We start from the raw sequence: 16,111 nt of genomic DNA on the forward strand, positions 1-16,111 counted from the left end.
GGAGCACTCCTCTTCAGGTGCTTAGAGCGATGTCAACGAACAGGAAACTGGTTTGCCGACTTCAAGTATGCTAGTGCACAGAGCCCATTGATAATCAACCCTCCACACCCCACCACAACAACCACTCATAAAATGACACACTCCCTTTTGAACAGCAGGAATCGCTTTAATACAAACATTTTAGCATGTTCATGACTTTTCAAAGATGATAGAGGACAAATACTGACTGAGGTACAGGCCTCCCATGTTGAAATAACAAGTGCACAGTTACAACATAAGAGGAGATTAGTACACAAATAAAATAAATGAAACTCAAAATGAACAAATAAAAATAACAGATGCCTTAATTCAAACAGAAGACTGGGACACAAAACTCAGACTGTTCAGCAAATGAACAAAATACAATGTATTCTCACATGACATCACAAGTGCTCTCAACTATGCCCATACGTGTCAAAACAAAGGATTATGTCTGGTTCACTTTTGCATCCCAGCTCAAGTTTGAACGGCTGACGTGGTAAAATCAACGACGACAAGAAAATAGGCATTCTTCTCAAAAACGGCAAGGCAAAGTTTGTCTTAGTGTAACTATAAGTCTTCTCTGCTCGATTAAAAGCAATTAATGATTGCAAAAGTAACCTCATTTCCAGAAAATATTTTTGGACGTACTTGACAGAAACTATGGCGATTCCATTCCATAGTACGGAGGCCACTATCGCTGAAGTGTTCTCTGAAAGAGGCTATGCATGGACAAACGTGATTATGCTGCAACATGGAAGACTATTGAAAATATGCATGACACCTTGCTGAGAGCTCTTTCCCAGCCAATTGGTTTGTGTACTAGCCAGATTCAGACAACCCAAAAAACACTTTGAGATAAAAACTGAACTTATGTTCAGGCATATTCCCTGGAAATGAGGTGCAATATGCAGCATTACAGTAACTTCCAGTCTCGGTTCGGTCAAATTCCACCTCCTCAAACAGCAAAAAAAAAAAGTTACCATTTCATTAATTATGTTTTTAGCTGACCTGAGGTGTATTCTGCCAGTAGTGAAAACTGTCAGAGAGCTGTAGTCAGGTGAGGGGAGATTCCAACATGGATACATTGTTTCAGAAAGCTTGGATAAAAATGTAAATATTTAAGAATGTTGTCAGCTGAAAGAAGACTGGCTGAGATTAAGTCAAAAGCCCTTCCCCTTACCAATCAGTCATCATTCAGAAAACATCTGAACACCATGATTTTTTTCAGTCTCCAACAAGTCACCACTACTGAGATGTAGATACAACAATGCCAAACACAAGGCTGAATTCATGAGATGCCTACTTTTAGCAGAAGCCAGACACAGCTTCAGAGGATTTTCTTTTTTTTTTAAAAAGGGAGGCTATCCACACTTTCTTCCTTTCCTTACAAGTGTCATGTTGCCATGACGAGTCCTGAGCTAAGAGGTCTAATGTGATTGGAGAATGTGGAGTGCCACAGGGAGGAAGCTGTTGTCAGAGACTAAGGTGCTACATTGAAACAGCCACTGACAACAGCTTCCTCTGGTGCAGGCTTTATTGGGGAAGCAGCGTAGACTTGGTAAGAGCGATCACTCACATGTGTACTCACAACACATGTCCAACACCCAAGAAGTTGCACTCAAACACACATTCAATACATAAACCATACGCAAACACACAAAAAGGAAGGCTCGAGGGTTCTTCCTGAAGTCATTATTTTGGAAATTAAAGAAGGAAAAACAGGATTCAGTTTGCTTGAAAGAACACATCCTAAAATTGGCATGAACCTCTTGAACTCTTCTCCTCTCTCCCTCTTCCTCTCTCTCCCTCTATCACACACACACACACACACACACACACACACACCTATCAGAAATGAGGCTCAATACAACCGGGTAACATACAAAGACTGGAGTGTCCATGTCCAAGTGACAGTTTCTAGTGTTTTTCTCTCTCTCTCTCTCAGCCCACTCCATCACCACTATCACCAGGGGAGCAACAGAGAGGTAGGAGGCAGGAGGTCGGTAATGCATCTGCATTGCACTCAATAGGATTTCTGATCAGAAATATACAGCATTCAGAACTACTACACCTCTGTTTGAATCCTCGACCAGGAAGACAAGCAACGCTCACCTCTGGCTGATATCAATTTGAGTACTTGTCTAGTACGACAGACAAGACAGAACATTGGACATAATGCAGCTCATACTGAAAAGTTTTTTAAAGGCATGAAATTATTCCTTTCTGTCCTTCACATTTCACATTTTTTTTCTGGATAGATAAGAGTGGAGAATAAACTTTTTAAATGAAATGGATCCTTCCATCTTTTCTCTGGCTCTGATTTGTTCATAATCAGCGACATGCTGATTCGTGCATCTGAACGTCAGGCGTTATGGTACAAAATAACAGCATTTTTTTCTTTGTTCATTTATAATTATTTATCTTAAATAAATAGATTTATGAGAATTGTTAAAAAGAGAAGGAGACTGAGTAAAGCTAAAATAAAATATGTGGTATCTTGGACAAGCAGGTTGTAAAAAAAAAAATCTCCCTTGCTTTTCCAGTGCAGGCTGTAATTAAATTTTGCTGTCTTTTTCCTTCTCTCCTTCCTTTAAAAAAAAAGAAAAAATAGACACTTCTCTGTTCTTTTCTTCACCGTCATTTGTTAAAAAAAGCTTTTCGTACCAACAATTCCTTGAATATATCTACAGTTTTACAGTATTTTTTTTTTTTTTGAGCATGTCCATTTAAAAAAAAAAAATGTTTCAGCACTTAAATTTACATGAAAAAAGGTATCTTTACAGTTATTTGCTTAAGAACAAATATAATAAAACAGTACAAAAGGAAATAGAAATTCAGCACTTGCTATTGAGACTCCTGTAAGTTTGTTTTTTCCTCAATGGCTTGTTTGACGATCTCAGCCAGCTTCAAGCGGTCCACCTTGTCGCAAAATGCCCTCCCTGCAAAAGAGATTTGGCATGTGGACACTAGGTCAGATATAATTGTACAAACTAAAGAAGAAGAAAAAACTAGTTACAAACAACATGATACATACAGTAAATGGGAGAGCATGGTCTACTAGCAAGAACTGTTCCTGAGCCAAGTCTGCCCGTAGCTCCTCCCACCTGTCCTTGAGGCATCAGGAATAAACACTGACTTGGGTGGCACTAACCAACTTTACTCAGTAACGAGGGGACAATCTTATTTTTTGTTAGCAGGACACCTTTACATGCACATATGTCAGTTTTCAGTGCTTTCCTCATCATCTCTCGAAATAGGTTGGTCTTAATATTATGATCTGTGCATATTTGCACTCATAAAGCAGTGTTTGCCAATACATCATTAACACTTACATATAACACTTACCCAACAGGCAATTTTTATTAATAACACACCATGATGTGGAAGATTAATGACTGATGTTATTTGTCCAAAATTCCAACATACTCCTTGATATCTATATTCAATTGGTCTTATATGGTCACCCTTAAACTGTTCATTAAGAATTTGAAGAAAGGACAGCAAGCTAATTCTACAAGAGCAGTGAGGAGTCACATAGAGAATAATGCCCTGGTCCAAAAAACAGCCTAATTTACAATAGCGAGTTTAAACTTTAGTTGACTGACAATACAACAGCGTTGTGCTCCATAGGGCAGTTCAGTGTGACTAAGAAGCACATTGAGTGGCTGTCCTTACAGCTCAAGCAAGCACACACAATGGTTTCTGACCAAGCGTTTTGGATATGTAACCTATCCTATGTATGTGCACCCCTTCTTTTAAAACTTTATATCCCACTCTGCTTGATACACATGATATACCCACCCCTAGCATCCACACACATTCTCGTCCACACCCACTAACATCCACACTCACTAACACCCACACACATTTCCATCCACACCTACTCTCATCCACACCCACTCTCATCCACACCCACTAACATCCACACCCACTCTCATCCACACTCCCTAACATCCACACCCACTCATCCACACCACATCCACACCCACTCACATCCACACCCACTAACATCCACACCCACTCTCATCCACACCCACTAACATCCACACCCACTAACATCCACACCCACTCTCATCCACACCCACTCTCATCCACACCCACTCACATCCACACCCACTAACATCCACACCCACTCTCATCCACACTCACTAACATCCACACCCACACCCACTAACATCCACACCCACTAACATCCACACACATTCTCGTCCACACCCACTAACATTCACACCCACCTTCATCCACACCCACTCTCATCCACACCCACTAACATCCACACTCACTAACATCCACACTCACTAACATCCACTTTCATCCACATCCACACCCCCTCACCATCCCAGCTGAGGCCCTGGAGTCCGTCTCGGAGGTGCTTGCAGTCACGGTTGAAGCGCCAGGCATCGTGCATCACCTCGTTCAGCTTCTCATCCTCATTCTCTCCTGTCAACAACACAGCAGCATTTCCATGGCCGTTCTGCATAGCTGTGTGTGTGTGGATATGTTCTTTTTGCTTTCATTAAGCTCAAAAAGGGCTCTGTACATTTGTGTCTGTGTAAGAGAGCACGGCACAGAGACACCCATTTTATGAGGGACCTCTGACAGGAAATCTTTCAACTGGCAAATTGCAGGAGAATCCACACGATTTACATATCAAAAACGGATGAGCCAAAATACTGAGTAACCGCCTAATCTGGTGGAACTTGTCCAATTCTCCCTCATTTGGCATGTCACATGGAAGCACAGACTGTTGCTGCTCCACATATTGACTTAGTATTGTTGTTATAAGCTGATCAATAAAATATTCACCTCCCCTGTGAGTGGTTATAATATATGGCTGGCTCATTGGTATACAGTGTGTGTGTGTGTGTGTGTGTGTGTGGGGGTCTCACCAGCCTGTGGCAGGATACACTGGGCGATGACGTCTCGGAGCTTCTCCAGAGCAACATTGGAGTCGTCTCCACCATTCTCTGGGTCGTGGATGAAGAACCCATCACTGGGCTTGGTGCTATATGGGGAACAGCGCAATAACCCATTAGCCCTTAAGACTGGTCAACTCCATCAACAGCATTAGGACTACATGAAAGGGTAAAACTTGATAAGCATGTTATTGATCATAACCAAAAGCTGCCTTTGAATGGACCTATGTTATTGAACCTATGGGCCGCCCCCGTGGCCCACTGGTTAGCACTTCGGACTTGTAACTGGAGGGTTGCCGGTCCGAACCCCAACCAGTAGGAATGGCTGAAGTGCCCTTGATCAAGGTACCTAACCCCTCACTGCTCCCCGAGCGCCGCTGTAGCAGGCAGCTCACTGTGTCGGGATTAGTGTGTGCTTCACCTCACTGTGTGTTCACTGTGTGCTGAGTGTGTTTCACTAATTCACAGATTGGGATAAATGCAGAGACCAAATTTCCCTCACGGGATCAAAAGAGTATACTTACTTATACTATGGTACTGCTCTTTCAACTTAACACATGGCAACTGCACAATTGTGATGTGGTATTAGTCTAAGATGTCAACTTGACTGAATAAGAGTTCCTGGATGGAAACATACCAAAATCAAAGTACTAATATGCTACTCATTTTGCCATGTTCGAGTGCTTAAAGCCCTGCTGTGTACCATAAAGACAGGCCGTGCAGGCTCAATCCATTGTCAGACACTGCAGCACTCCTGCACTGCAGTACAGCAGCAAAATAATTGTACTTACACACAAAAGCTTTTCCACACGCAGAGAGATAAAGCCCAGTGAGAGGAATACAGGGGGGGGACGGACAACAGGAGGGGTGCAGGGCCAGAGAGAACAGGGATTGTTTAAGGAACATGGGCATGGGGAAGAGATAGGGGAACGTAGGGAAGAGTACACATGACAACAAGCATATACAGAAAGTAGGGAAATGAACTTGACACGAAACGTTGATTAAACGTCCAGCTCGCCGCACCCGAACCGGTAGCGCGACAATGTGACGTCAAAATTGCGTAATTTCCTCTGTCGCATGAGAAATTTCAGCCTCCGCAGGCAGGTCATGCACCAGATTTTTTTTTTTTTCAGATAGCGACAAGCAGGATGAGCTTGAAGCCAAGATCAGGGGAGCATCGTGCCTCTATACAGACATCAACCACATTCAGGCATTTCATATAGCCTAGCCCACATCTTAAATAAACATGTTTGAATAGTCAGTTTGAGAAGAGAGGGAAATTAACCTGGCTAGGTTACCAGCGAGAGTTCGTGATTTTTAAATAGTCTGCTGGATAAGTTAATGAAGCTACCAGAGAGAGGGAATTAAGATGAAAGACCTAGGACCCAGGGACATGCCAATAATCCAGCAAAAGGTAACAAAGATATTTATTTTCAACCAAAGGATATCTAAGACCTGAAAAAAATCTCATTCCACCAAAGGAAATTACACAAACTCATTTCTCAGCACCAGCCAGCTAGCTTACTTGCTAAAATTTCCCTCGGGATGAATAAAGTATCTATCTATCTATCTATCTATCTATCTATCTATCTATCTATCTATCCATCTATCTATCTATCTATCTAGCTGCACACACCTTGGAAACTAGATGGTAGTTGTGAATAGCAGCAACCGAAGTCTGAAGTATCATTACAGAGGTTAACCCTGTGACGTCACATTGTCGCGCTACCGGTCGGGAGTGGCGAGTATGTTGATTGAAGCCTTTAGTATGCCCCCGTCTGCTGTATCCTTGTATGTTGAATGTGACCTAGACCTTTGACCCTATGACCTTGACCACCTAATCACGTCATGTATGAGTAAATATGTAAATGTTGGAGAAATCACACAGTGCGTGTCAGCAATATATTTTGCATTACCCCATGTGTGACCTTTGACCATGTGACCTTGAGTGCTTAATCAGTTCATCAAGCCCTCACAGTGAATAAGAATGCAGGGCTTGATTAAGATCCTTCAACCTGCTTGTGTGAGATATCGGCTATGTGCCCGGCTATGTGCCCTAATGGACAGAACCATGCATGCACTCATGGATAGACAACAGGAAAACAGAATGTCACAGCAGGTGGAGGTCTAGACTAAAGTAAAGACTAGGGACTAACCCAAGCAGTTTCCTTTTCCTCAGGATAGGGTTGTTGACAGAGTTGAGAGGTTTAAGGCTGACGTTGAGGTCCTGGATCCTCATGTTGGCGAGTTGCTCAGCATGCGCCTGCTGAATCCCAGCTACCACTGCCCTACACACACACACACACACACAAACAGATACTATGAGTCATACAAATGATTTCTTACTATCCTGACTATAATAACATGCAGAGAAAGCACACTCGCAAACTTCACAATTTTGTGGCAAGTGGCATGCTCTCACCACAACACACACACATGCACACAGACACACATTTGAATGCTTTTATTTTGATCTGAAAGGCAAGCAAGTAAAATAAGATCCAAATACTCTGGGAACGAACACACACACACACACACACACACACACCCTTCCCTCTAAAATGCTGAGGGCCAGTTAACGAGCTCCTGCTGTTCCATAAAGACAACAGAGCCAGGCCCCTGAGCCTGTGGGAGCGCTCTGCACTGCTCACCTTATCCATCATCATCTGGGCCGAGGGCAGCACATTATCCAGCGCTTCTGTGCAGTTGAGCCATGGGTGGGCCAACACCCCCTCGATGGTCAGCCTCTCCTCCGGCTTCACCTTCAGTAGCCTGCCACAAGAGGGACCAGTGTCAACAGTTCCCTAGTTCAACTCCACATGATTCAAACAGGGCCACAAATAGCATCTGCACTGTGGTTAATGCTACAGAGCTACACACACACCGCATGAAGCAATACACAGGACTGGCATTGCAATGTGGTGCTGATTGTAAACAGATCTACTGATGATGTAATAATAACATTTATAAATGCTTAACTAGGGATGATGAGGACATTCATAAGAGCATTCAGTAGTGAGAAACACTTGTAATAAACTTTACCAAGTGGCAACATAAAAACCCAGAATGCCATCTTATTATAAAATGAGACCTACTTGCGCACTATGTCCTTGGCCATCTCGGAGATCTGGCTCCACTCATCCTCAGGGAAGTCGAAGCTGCCGGTCATGATCTTCTTGCGCATGTCCTTGGGGATGGTGCGGCTGTGGTGCTTCGAATAGAATGGCGGGTAGCCGCACAGCATCACGTAGATGATGACCCCCAAAGACCAAAGGTCACAGCTCTGACAAGGGGAGGCAGAGAGGGACAGATACCGAGAGGAGGGGTAAGTAAGGGAATGTCACTCTTGGAAATGACCATTAGCACACATACCTCAGCCAACTAAGCTCTTTTACACTGAGTACAAGTACCCCTATTTGCAACCTCAGTGCTATACTGAACAGACTTTCATGCATTGTGTTTTCCAGTAGAATTTATTTAATTATTTTAATTATAAACTGTCTTTGAAATCGCAAAACTAAGCTTCAGTTTTGGAACTGAGATGTGAGGTCCTCTTCCTCTCCTTGATATAGGTGTAAGGTAAGTGGGTAAGGTAGTCTTGCTCAACCTTGTTACAGGTGTAGGGGGTGGGTTAGGTAGTCTTGCTCACCTTGTTATAAGTGTAGGGGGTGGGTGAGGTAGGTATTATTCCAGACTTTTCTTTCTGGTGTCGCCTCTGTGCCTCCAGAACCTAAAAAAGTAAATTACAATAAATAATAATTACTATATAGTCTAGAGTATAGTATACTGAATACTACAAAACAAACTCTATTGTATAGAGTATAGTATACTGAATACTACAAAACAAATTATTAGCACACATGACCAATGGCTTTTGCTACAATACTGAATGGCTGTAACCCTATTACTTCAACCTATTCTTGCACTGACATAGTTTTTTATATTACCTTGTCTACATTATACTTTACTCTCTTATTTGTCCATATTATTTATGCTGGTCTCTAGACCTTATTCTTGCACTGTTGGACTACTGTTGGACTACTTTTTGCACCTTCACCATGACACTCACTCTCTTGAGCACCTTACCATGCACACAGAACTACAGGACTACTGTTGGACTACTTTTTGCACCTTCACCATGACACTCACTCTCTTGAGCACCTCACCATGCACACAGAACTACAGGCCAGTCCCGGCCCCGTCATTGCAAGCGTCTTATGCTTGATCACCCTCAAGCACACATCTATGAATTTTGGAGGAGGTACAAATGTTCTACAGTTGAAATAGTTTGGTGATCTGGTGCCTCACCTGAGGTGCTACATAGTAAGGAGTGAACTGTGGAGTCATCAAGTCGCCTTGGTCTATTTTGGCAAAGCCAAAATCACACAATTTCACAGGAGCATCCTGAAAGAGTCAGAGACCTAATTGATTATAAACAAGCAGTCTCAAGTGCCACAATTCACCAAAAATGAAATTTCAATCTCTTATTCCTTTAGGGTGTAGTGGTGTGGTGACTGACACATGGTACTGATAGCAAACGCTGCAGACAAAGCCAAACTACACAGAATCTGCCACATACCAGTGAATTGTCCTTGAAGAGCAAGTTTTCCGGCTTCAGGTCTCGATGAGCAATGTTGAGCGAGTGACAGTGTTCCAACGCTTGTGCTATCTAAAACGGGGGAAAAAACAATGAAATTAAAATTTCTCAAATACTCCTAAGTCCTAAAGCCATATCCAAAAGTCACACACTTGAAGACCTGAATCCAAACTACAGTGGCAATGTATACTGTTCCTATGGAGATGAAATGGCAGGATGATACACATGTTTAACAACGGATGTACTAAAATTTGCTTCATCAGAGTGGCATTACCTGTTTTGTGACCTGGCTAGCCATCTTCTCAGTAAAGTGTCTGTGTTGACTTATTCTGTGGAACAGCTCACCTCCTTCCATCATCTCCATGACGATCAACAGCCTTGCTCTGACAAGAGAGGAAACAAACACATAGATATTAAAGATTATAATTATAATGTTATTACAGTAGAGTTGTTGGGGGTGGTGCGTGGGGTAAAGGTGCCAGGTGAAAATGCGATCACGGTTTTAAATATTTAAAGGTGTACCCTGCGATTCTGGCAAAAGTTGTTATCTGAGCTCAGTGGCCAATCAAATTACACCTCTCCCTTCCAACAAGCAACATGGTGATCTGCTGGAATAGTGTCAGAGCCACTGTTTGTTTCCCAGAAGTCCATAGTTTTTCATATAAAGCGTGTATGAAGAAGGACAGTTAGAGGACTATGAAAAAAAGTGTATTAGATTACAAATGCAAACTCTTCCTTCAATTCTGTGTGTATGTCTAAGTGTGTGTGTGTGTGTGTGTTGTTACCTTGGACTGGACTCATGTGGAAACTGCACACTGTTGGCATACACCTCCATTATCTGGACAATGTTGTGGTGTGCTGCACACATCATATGAAGCCTCACCTGCATGAGAAATTGAAGAAGTCAACTGCCACAACACAGCCATTTAACAAAGCATTCATAACAGAGAGAAATACCGAATTACTAAAAGACGTGAGGGGGTGAGGTCTCCCTGCTGCTGACACTAGTGTTCTCTGAATGACAATAAGTGACTAAACACGCAGCTAAAGTGTTACTCCAACTCACGGTGCTTCTAAAGGTCAAAGAAGCACACAGAACCAAAACACAGAGGCAGACTAACTGAAAACACAGACAGAGCGCCGTCCAGAAACAGACATGGAAAATAAACGTTGACAAAAAGAGACACACAGCTAGGGGCCAAAAAGCAAACAGAGTTATGTGAGAACATTCAGGTGTACCTCATTGCGAGCTTTGGGCCGGTCAATCAGGATTTTGAGGGCGAATCTTTCTTGTGTTGACTTCTTCACACACACCCTGGATTGAGAAAGCAAACTCAAGTTTGACACTTACTTACACATTAAAGACATCATAATGGTAATTTCACAAATGAGAATACTGAAAGGACCCAGGGGAAATAGATTGCAACAAAGTAAACTTGTCAGGTTCTCAAGATTTTTAGATGATTTCATTTAGGGTTGCTCCTAAAATAGTAAAAAGGAATGGTTGACTGGGATATTTTATAAAGCGTTTCTGACCGGTGTCTGGACGTGTGGAGTAAATACTCTGCTCTCTGATTAGATGGTGATCCAGGGATCCTTATCAGATCAAGGTGACTGCATATTAACATCAACTGTACACAACAAGGCCTTGGTGGAGGCAGATGAGGATGTGGAGAAATAGGAGAGTCTTTGGGGGTTTAATTAAGCTTTTCAGGACACCATGCAATAAACCTGAGCTTCACACAAAGCCAGCCTATTCAATCCATTTAAATGGGACACGACATGATGGGAAATATTTCCTCTCACCTGACATGACACTGAATAGACTCTCACAGCGAATGCAAAGGAGCTCTATCGTGATGTACCGAAACAGCAACAAGCTGCTACTCATTTTTACTCTCAACCATCCAAATGAGTCACACAGGAGCAGTGTTAGGCTATTTTTTCAGCGACTCCACCTACTCCCTGCTTTGGTGAGATGGAATAAAACAGCACTGATAAATGCGTCTCTGAATCCAGCACATTTAGTTAAATATAGGCCATGTCCATTACAGTAACATATCCGCTACTTGAGTGAAGGGCTCACAAAGTCCCACCATTTTTCATAAAATAAACTCAACGGGTAGGTGGGTGGCATATCCAGCACCTCTAAAAGTAGACATGTATGGGTCTAAGTGGCTAAAGATAATTTCACTCACATTTGTAAATTGGGAATTCAGGGGAGGAATTACTTTCTCTCCTCCTCTGCCATTAGCAGCGTCATGCAATTTCCCAAAAGTAACCATTACCCAAAACCAAAACCTTTTGTGGTTACGCAATAAAGGCTCACCAAAGAGAATGACTAGCTTCAAGCAAAGTTCAAGACCGAATCTGAAGAAAGGGGGAGGGAAGTGAACAAAGTTTAGGGAGTGGAGAAAAAAAAGTGAGAGAGAAAGAGAGAAAAATCAACAGACAGACAAAGTGCATAGTGAAGCCGCCCCCATGCTTTCACTACATGCACCCCATCGTAGATAGGCCCTAATCAGAGAACCACCTTGTACCGCAATATGTGTACACACTAAACAGTCCTCGACTTAATCTCTTGCTTGCACTGGCTATCCCACCAGAGGTATGCCTCTCAAAGGCTTTCTGGACGCATGTGGCTTATTTATGTAATAGCCCAGGGAGAGATGCGGGTTAGAATGGGTCAGAGGTGGAATACACTCCACACCACACGTATGCACGCTGGGAGAATTAATGGATATCTGTACTTTGGCATACACTGCAATACTGTGTGTGCACCCAACATAAAAAGGTGTGTGCTTAGACAAACTGAATATAAACTCCTTACCAGCAATCATTTGTTTTATAATATTTGTTTTTACAAATATTAGGCTACCTGACTCAACATCAAGGTGTATACACTGTCGACTATATAAGTGCAATATGATGAGCTTTGGTCCAGTGCTTTATAAACTGGAATAAAAGATCATGTACTTTCTCCATGCTTACATAATCTTATTTCTTTCAAATGACATGCAAGTCATATGTAGCCATACTCACATAGAATCCAGAGTACTGCCTTATGCTTTGACTCATGTCCTTGTATGAACAATAACTCATAATAGTATGCTCAGTGTACTTCAATCTTGTTTATCAAGAATATAGATGACTACATTATGAAATGAGAAGTTGCTACATATGTGTATGACTTGCTCATTGTTATCCTTTAACCTTGATAACAAAAAACAAACCAAAACATGCTGCAGTGTTCATCTAAAATGTCAGCACAGCTAGGAAAAGTGTGACTTTCTTAGTACTAAATGTCTTTGAATCAGCAGGCATGCCAGAAGCACTGTATGTTCTATGACTGTCTAGATGAGGACTATAACCTCCTAAATAGTCAATAGTAAAATGGATCAATCTGTCAAGTAGACTTTGTCTTGTCTGGGTGCCCAGTCACACCAGAGTCACAACTCAGTCTTGGACTTAGGTCACAGATAAATTTGGCAAGCACGTTTTGCACTGGTCGAGCAACAACGAGGGTGACTCAGAGACAGTCTAGTGACCATCTGAGGGACAGAGGACGTCTTCCATGACTGAGCCGTGTTTTGGTCCTGCGTTCTCCTCTGTTGGTCCTGCGGCACCAGGAGGACATCAGTGTGTGTCATCACTCACCTCACGGGTCCGCTGATGCCGGCTCCGAGCTTCTGTGTCCAGTTGATGTTGTACTCCTCCAAGATGGAGGTTTCCTGAGGACAAAGCGCCCATGCCACTTTTAGAGATTTAGCATTACACTCAGAAAAAAAAGTAGTGATTAACTAAAGAGGGCTTGAAAGAGATGCCAACTGTTTTACAGGTTGAGCACAAGCACCCAGCAGAGTGGTTAATGTGCAGCTCACTGATACTGGCTAACAGAGGAGAAGAAAGCACAGTCTCACTTTAGTCAAAGCATACAACACAGACATTTTAACTGTAGCTTAACATGGCCACAATCAATGAGATGATTATGAATAGGCTAATCTATTGGCAACATTATACAATTTTTATTGCTAATCTAAGGTAGCATAATAAAACCTGGCAGGTGTGCAGATCACACATCAACCACCTGCAGGCTAATAAGATCACAACGACAATATCCTTTGATCATGACATTTTACTGTTGTTGCATCATAGCCTTACCACATATGTTATTCCTGGAGCAACATAAACAACAATGTAATGTTCTTCTAATTTGTGAAATTCAACACAAAGTACTGGGCCATTTCAAGGCTGCCCTGACCTGATTCCTTCTCCCACTGTTGATAAGGGCTAGGAACTGTGCATTTTAAGAAAAAAACTTAATCTAAAAACTTGATCTAAGATTCTAATCAATCAACCCTATTCTGCAAACTCTTAGCTAAACTTACTAGTGCTATGATGTCTCCTGAACAAAACCCACTGCCATGCATTCTGTGGGCCAATGGGTCAAGTCCAAGATATTGCAAGTTTATGGGAGATAAAGCCAGCATCTTGTTCAATGAACCAGAACTAGATAGGCTCGGCTGCTTGGTAATAGTGGTTACCAACGCATGAGAGAAAACCAAGCACCAGCTCAATTGGTTTCTTAAAATGGCCTAGTTCAATACACTTTAGGAAATTGGTTATGATCCTTGACATGGACAGTTCTATGAACCTCTACCTTACTTTCAACAGACACCTGACTCCACTCCAACACTCTCTCTCTCTGTCATCAATGACTCTCTCACTCACCCCCCACTTCAATGGTCCTCCCTTCTCCTCATGCGCCCCCCCCACACACACACCCCAACTTTAGTGCACTCTCTGAGATCACATTTTAGGGCAGCTCTGGTCTCTGTGAAACGCTGGTGTGTGCGTGTGTTGGTGTGTGTGCGGGGGTGGGGGAGAGGGCTGTTCAGGGGGACTGAGTGGAGTGCACAGGGCCCTTTTCACTCACCAGCCTGTGGCTGTGAGCATGCAAGAAGGCAGTCAGAATCCTCAGCAGCTATGACTCATGAAGCATACGGTCAAGTGACATACAAATAAGGTCTGATTTCACAAAGCTGTTGTAACATATTATTAGTGTAACGTTTGACCAAAACTATACATTTCGTCAGAAAGTGCGTGCTGTACCACTCTCAAAATAAAAAAAAAGCTGAGTTAGAACGTACACTTCACAACTCCTTCAAATATCAGCGTGTGCATAGATGTTGTGGAAGACAAGTTTACTAACCTTTATAAATTTGTCAACGTTGTTGTCGTCCGACATAGCGCCGTTACTTCAAATCCGGTCGTTTATAAATGCAAACCTTCAGGACATGCAATTAGACCTGCTATTCCATCCAACTTTGTTACTTGCAGTAGTAACTTTTGACAAGACCACCGGCTACTGCATGTAATATGCAGATGACATGACTGACAACTTATTTTGGGTCAAATGGCCGCTTCGGTACACGTCGTCTTGCATTTGTCCTCGTCGGACAGAGTTCGCTCCGACTTTTCGATTTCACGACCTGCTGGGACTCCGTCAACTTCCAGTCTTCTGGACTGAACTAACACAAACATGAAAGACAACGGGACACTTGAGTAGATGTCACACATTCGCATGGACAGTCTAACGTTGGCTTGATGAGATCACCACTTTTGATGGTGGAAACAAAGAGATGTATAAATAGCTAGCTAGTGAGTTCGTAGCAAGCAGAGGGTTTCCTACGGGATGTCACAAATTAACACCAGTGTCGGTCCTCTCAATGGTGCATTTGAGCTGGTTTGTAAACTTGCTGCAGTGCCGATCATTCAATGTCTTCCAAACTGCTGAGGGAAAAAAAAAACACTAAAGGAGGAGCAAACGGGCAGCGGAAAAGCCCCGGCAGATTAGCCAACATAAATCGTCGAGATGGCTTGCGCCATAATAACCTATGGGATATGTATTAATTACCCTTACTTTACACGACACTCACAACAGCGACCAGTAAACACAAAGACTACAGCAGCACTCCAATGGAAGAAATACTTATATTGACCATACTATGGACTCGACAACTACTCCGTTACAGAGCTAGCTTGTTGGCTAGCCGCTTGTACACCAAGAAAACACTGACGAGTTCTCTGGTGTAGCATACGCAATCATAGTAAATGCCTGACATAAATTACGTAATTATTTTGTTGTAAATAAATATTTCGGTTCTATTTCTTTGAAAGAATCAACCATATTTATTAAATAACGTTAGCAGAATACATAATCATTCGTATACGTGACCAAGACAATGTTTTCAAGTTGTAAAACTTTCAGGCATTTTATAGACTACTAATTACACGGGGCTTCATACCCACGCATGTTTGTTCGCCAATATCTAGACAGATCATTCAGAAATCAACTCGGGGATACATACAAGATAACGTTAATGCAGTGTTTATGCCGTGAGCATTTAAAAATGTGACTTTGAATTACTGCGTATGTATTTTCTTCAATTTAGGCTACTGCACAACGGGTTTGATGAGGGCATTCCTAGTGGTCTGGCGAAGGCAGTCTTCTCAAATGTTTCAAGGCTATAGCTACAAGCAAACTTAACGTTAACATTTGATAACTTTGACTTAA

The 16,111-nt window shown here is 42.4% G+C and overlaps 1 protein-coding gene across 1 annotated transcript; it reads right to left on the bottom strand.

Annotated features, from left to right (window-relative positions):
* Positions 1 to 2,518: 2,518 nt before the first annotated feature.
* mapkapk5 (MAPK activated protein kinase 5) lies at positions 2,519 to 15,613 on the bottom strand. The gene is made up of 14 exons (XM_048236321.1): positions 14,747 to 15,613; positions 13,192 to 13,265; positions 10,774 to 10,849; positions 10,320 to 10,417; positions 9,809 to 9,917; positions 9,517 to 9,606; positions 9,246 to 9,341; positions 8,587 to 8,667; positions 8,033 to 8,220; positions 7,589 to 7,709; positions 7,094 to 7,224; positions 4,911 to 5,026; positions 4,357 to 4,461; positions 2,519 to 2,960 (listed from the first exon to the last, which is right to left on the bottom strand). Exons 1-14 carry the CDS (start codon positions 14,780 to 14,782, stop codon positions 2,866 to 2,868), a joined length of 1,416 nt encoding a protein of 471 aa, XP_048092278.1. The 5' UTR covers positions 14,783 to 15,613; the 3' UTR covers positions 2,519 to 2,865.
* Between the last annotated feature and the right edge of the window lie 498 nt (positions 15,614 to 16,111).

The sequence above is a fragment of the Alosa alosa genome, chromosome 24 (genome assembly GCF_017589495.1).
Source record: "Alosa alosa isolate M-15738 ecotype Scorff River chromosome 24, AALO_Geno_1.1, whole genome shotgun sequence".
Taxonomy (NCBI): Eukaryota; Metazoa; Chordata; class Actinopteri; order Clupeiformes; family Clupeidae; genus Alosa; species Alosa alosa.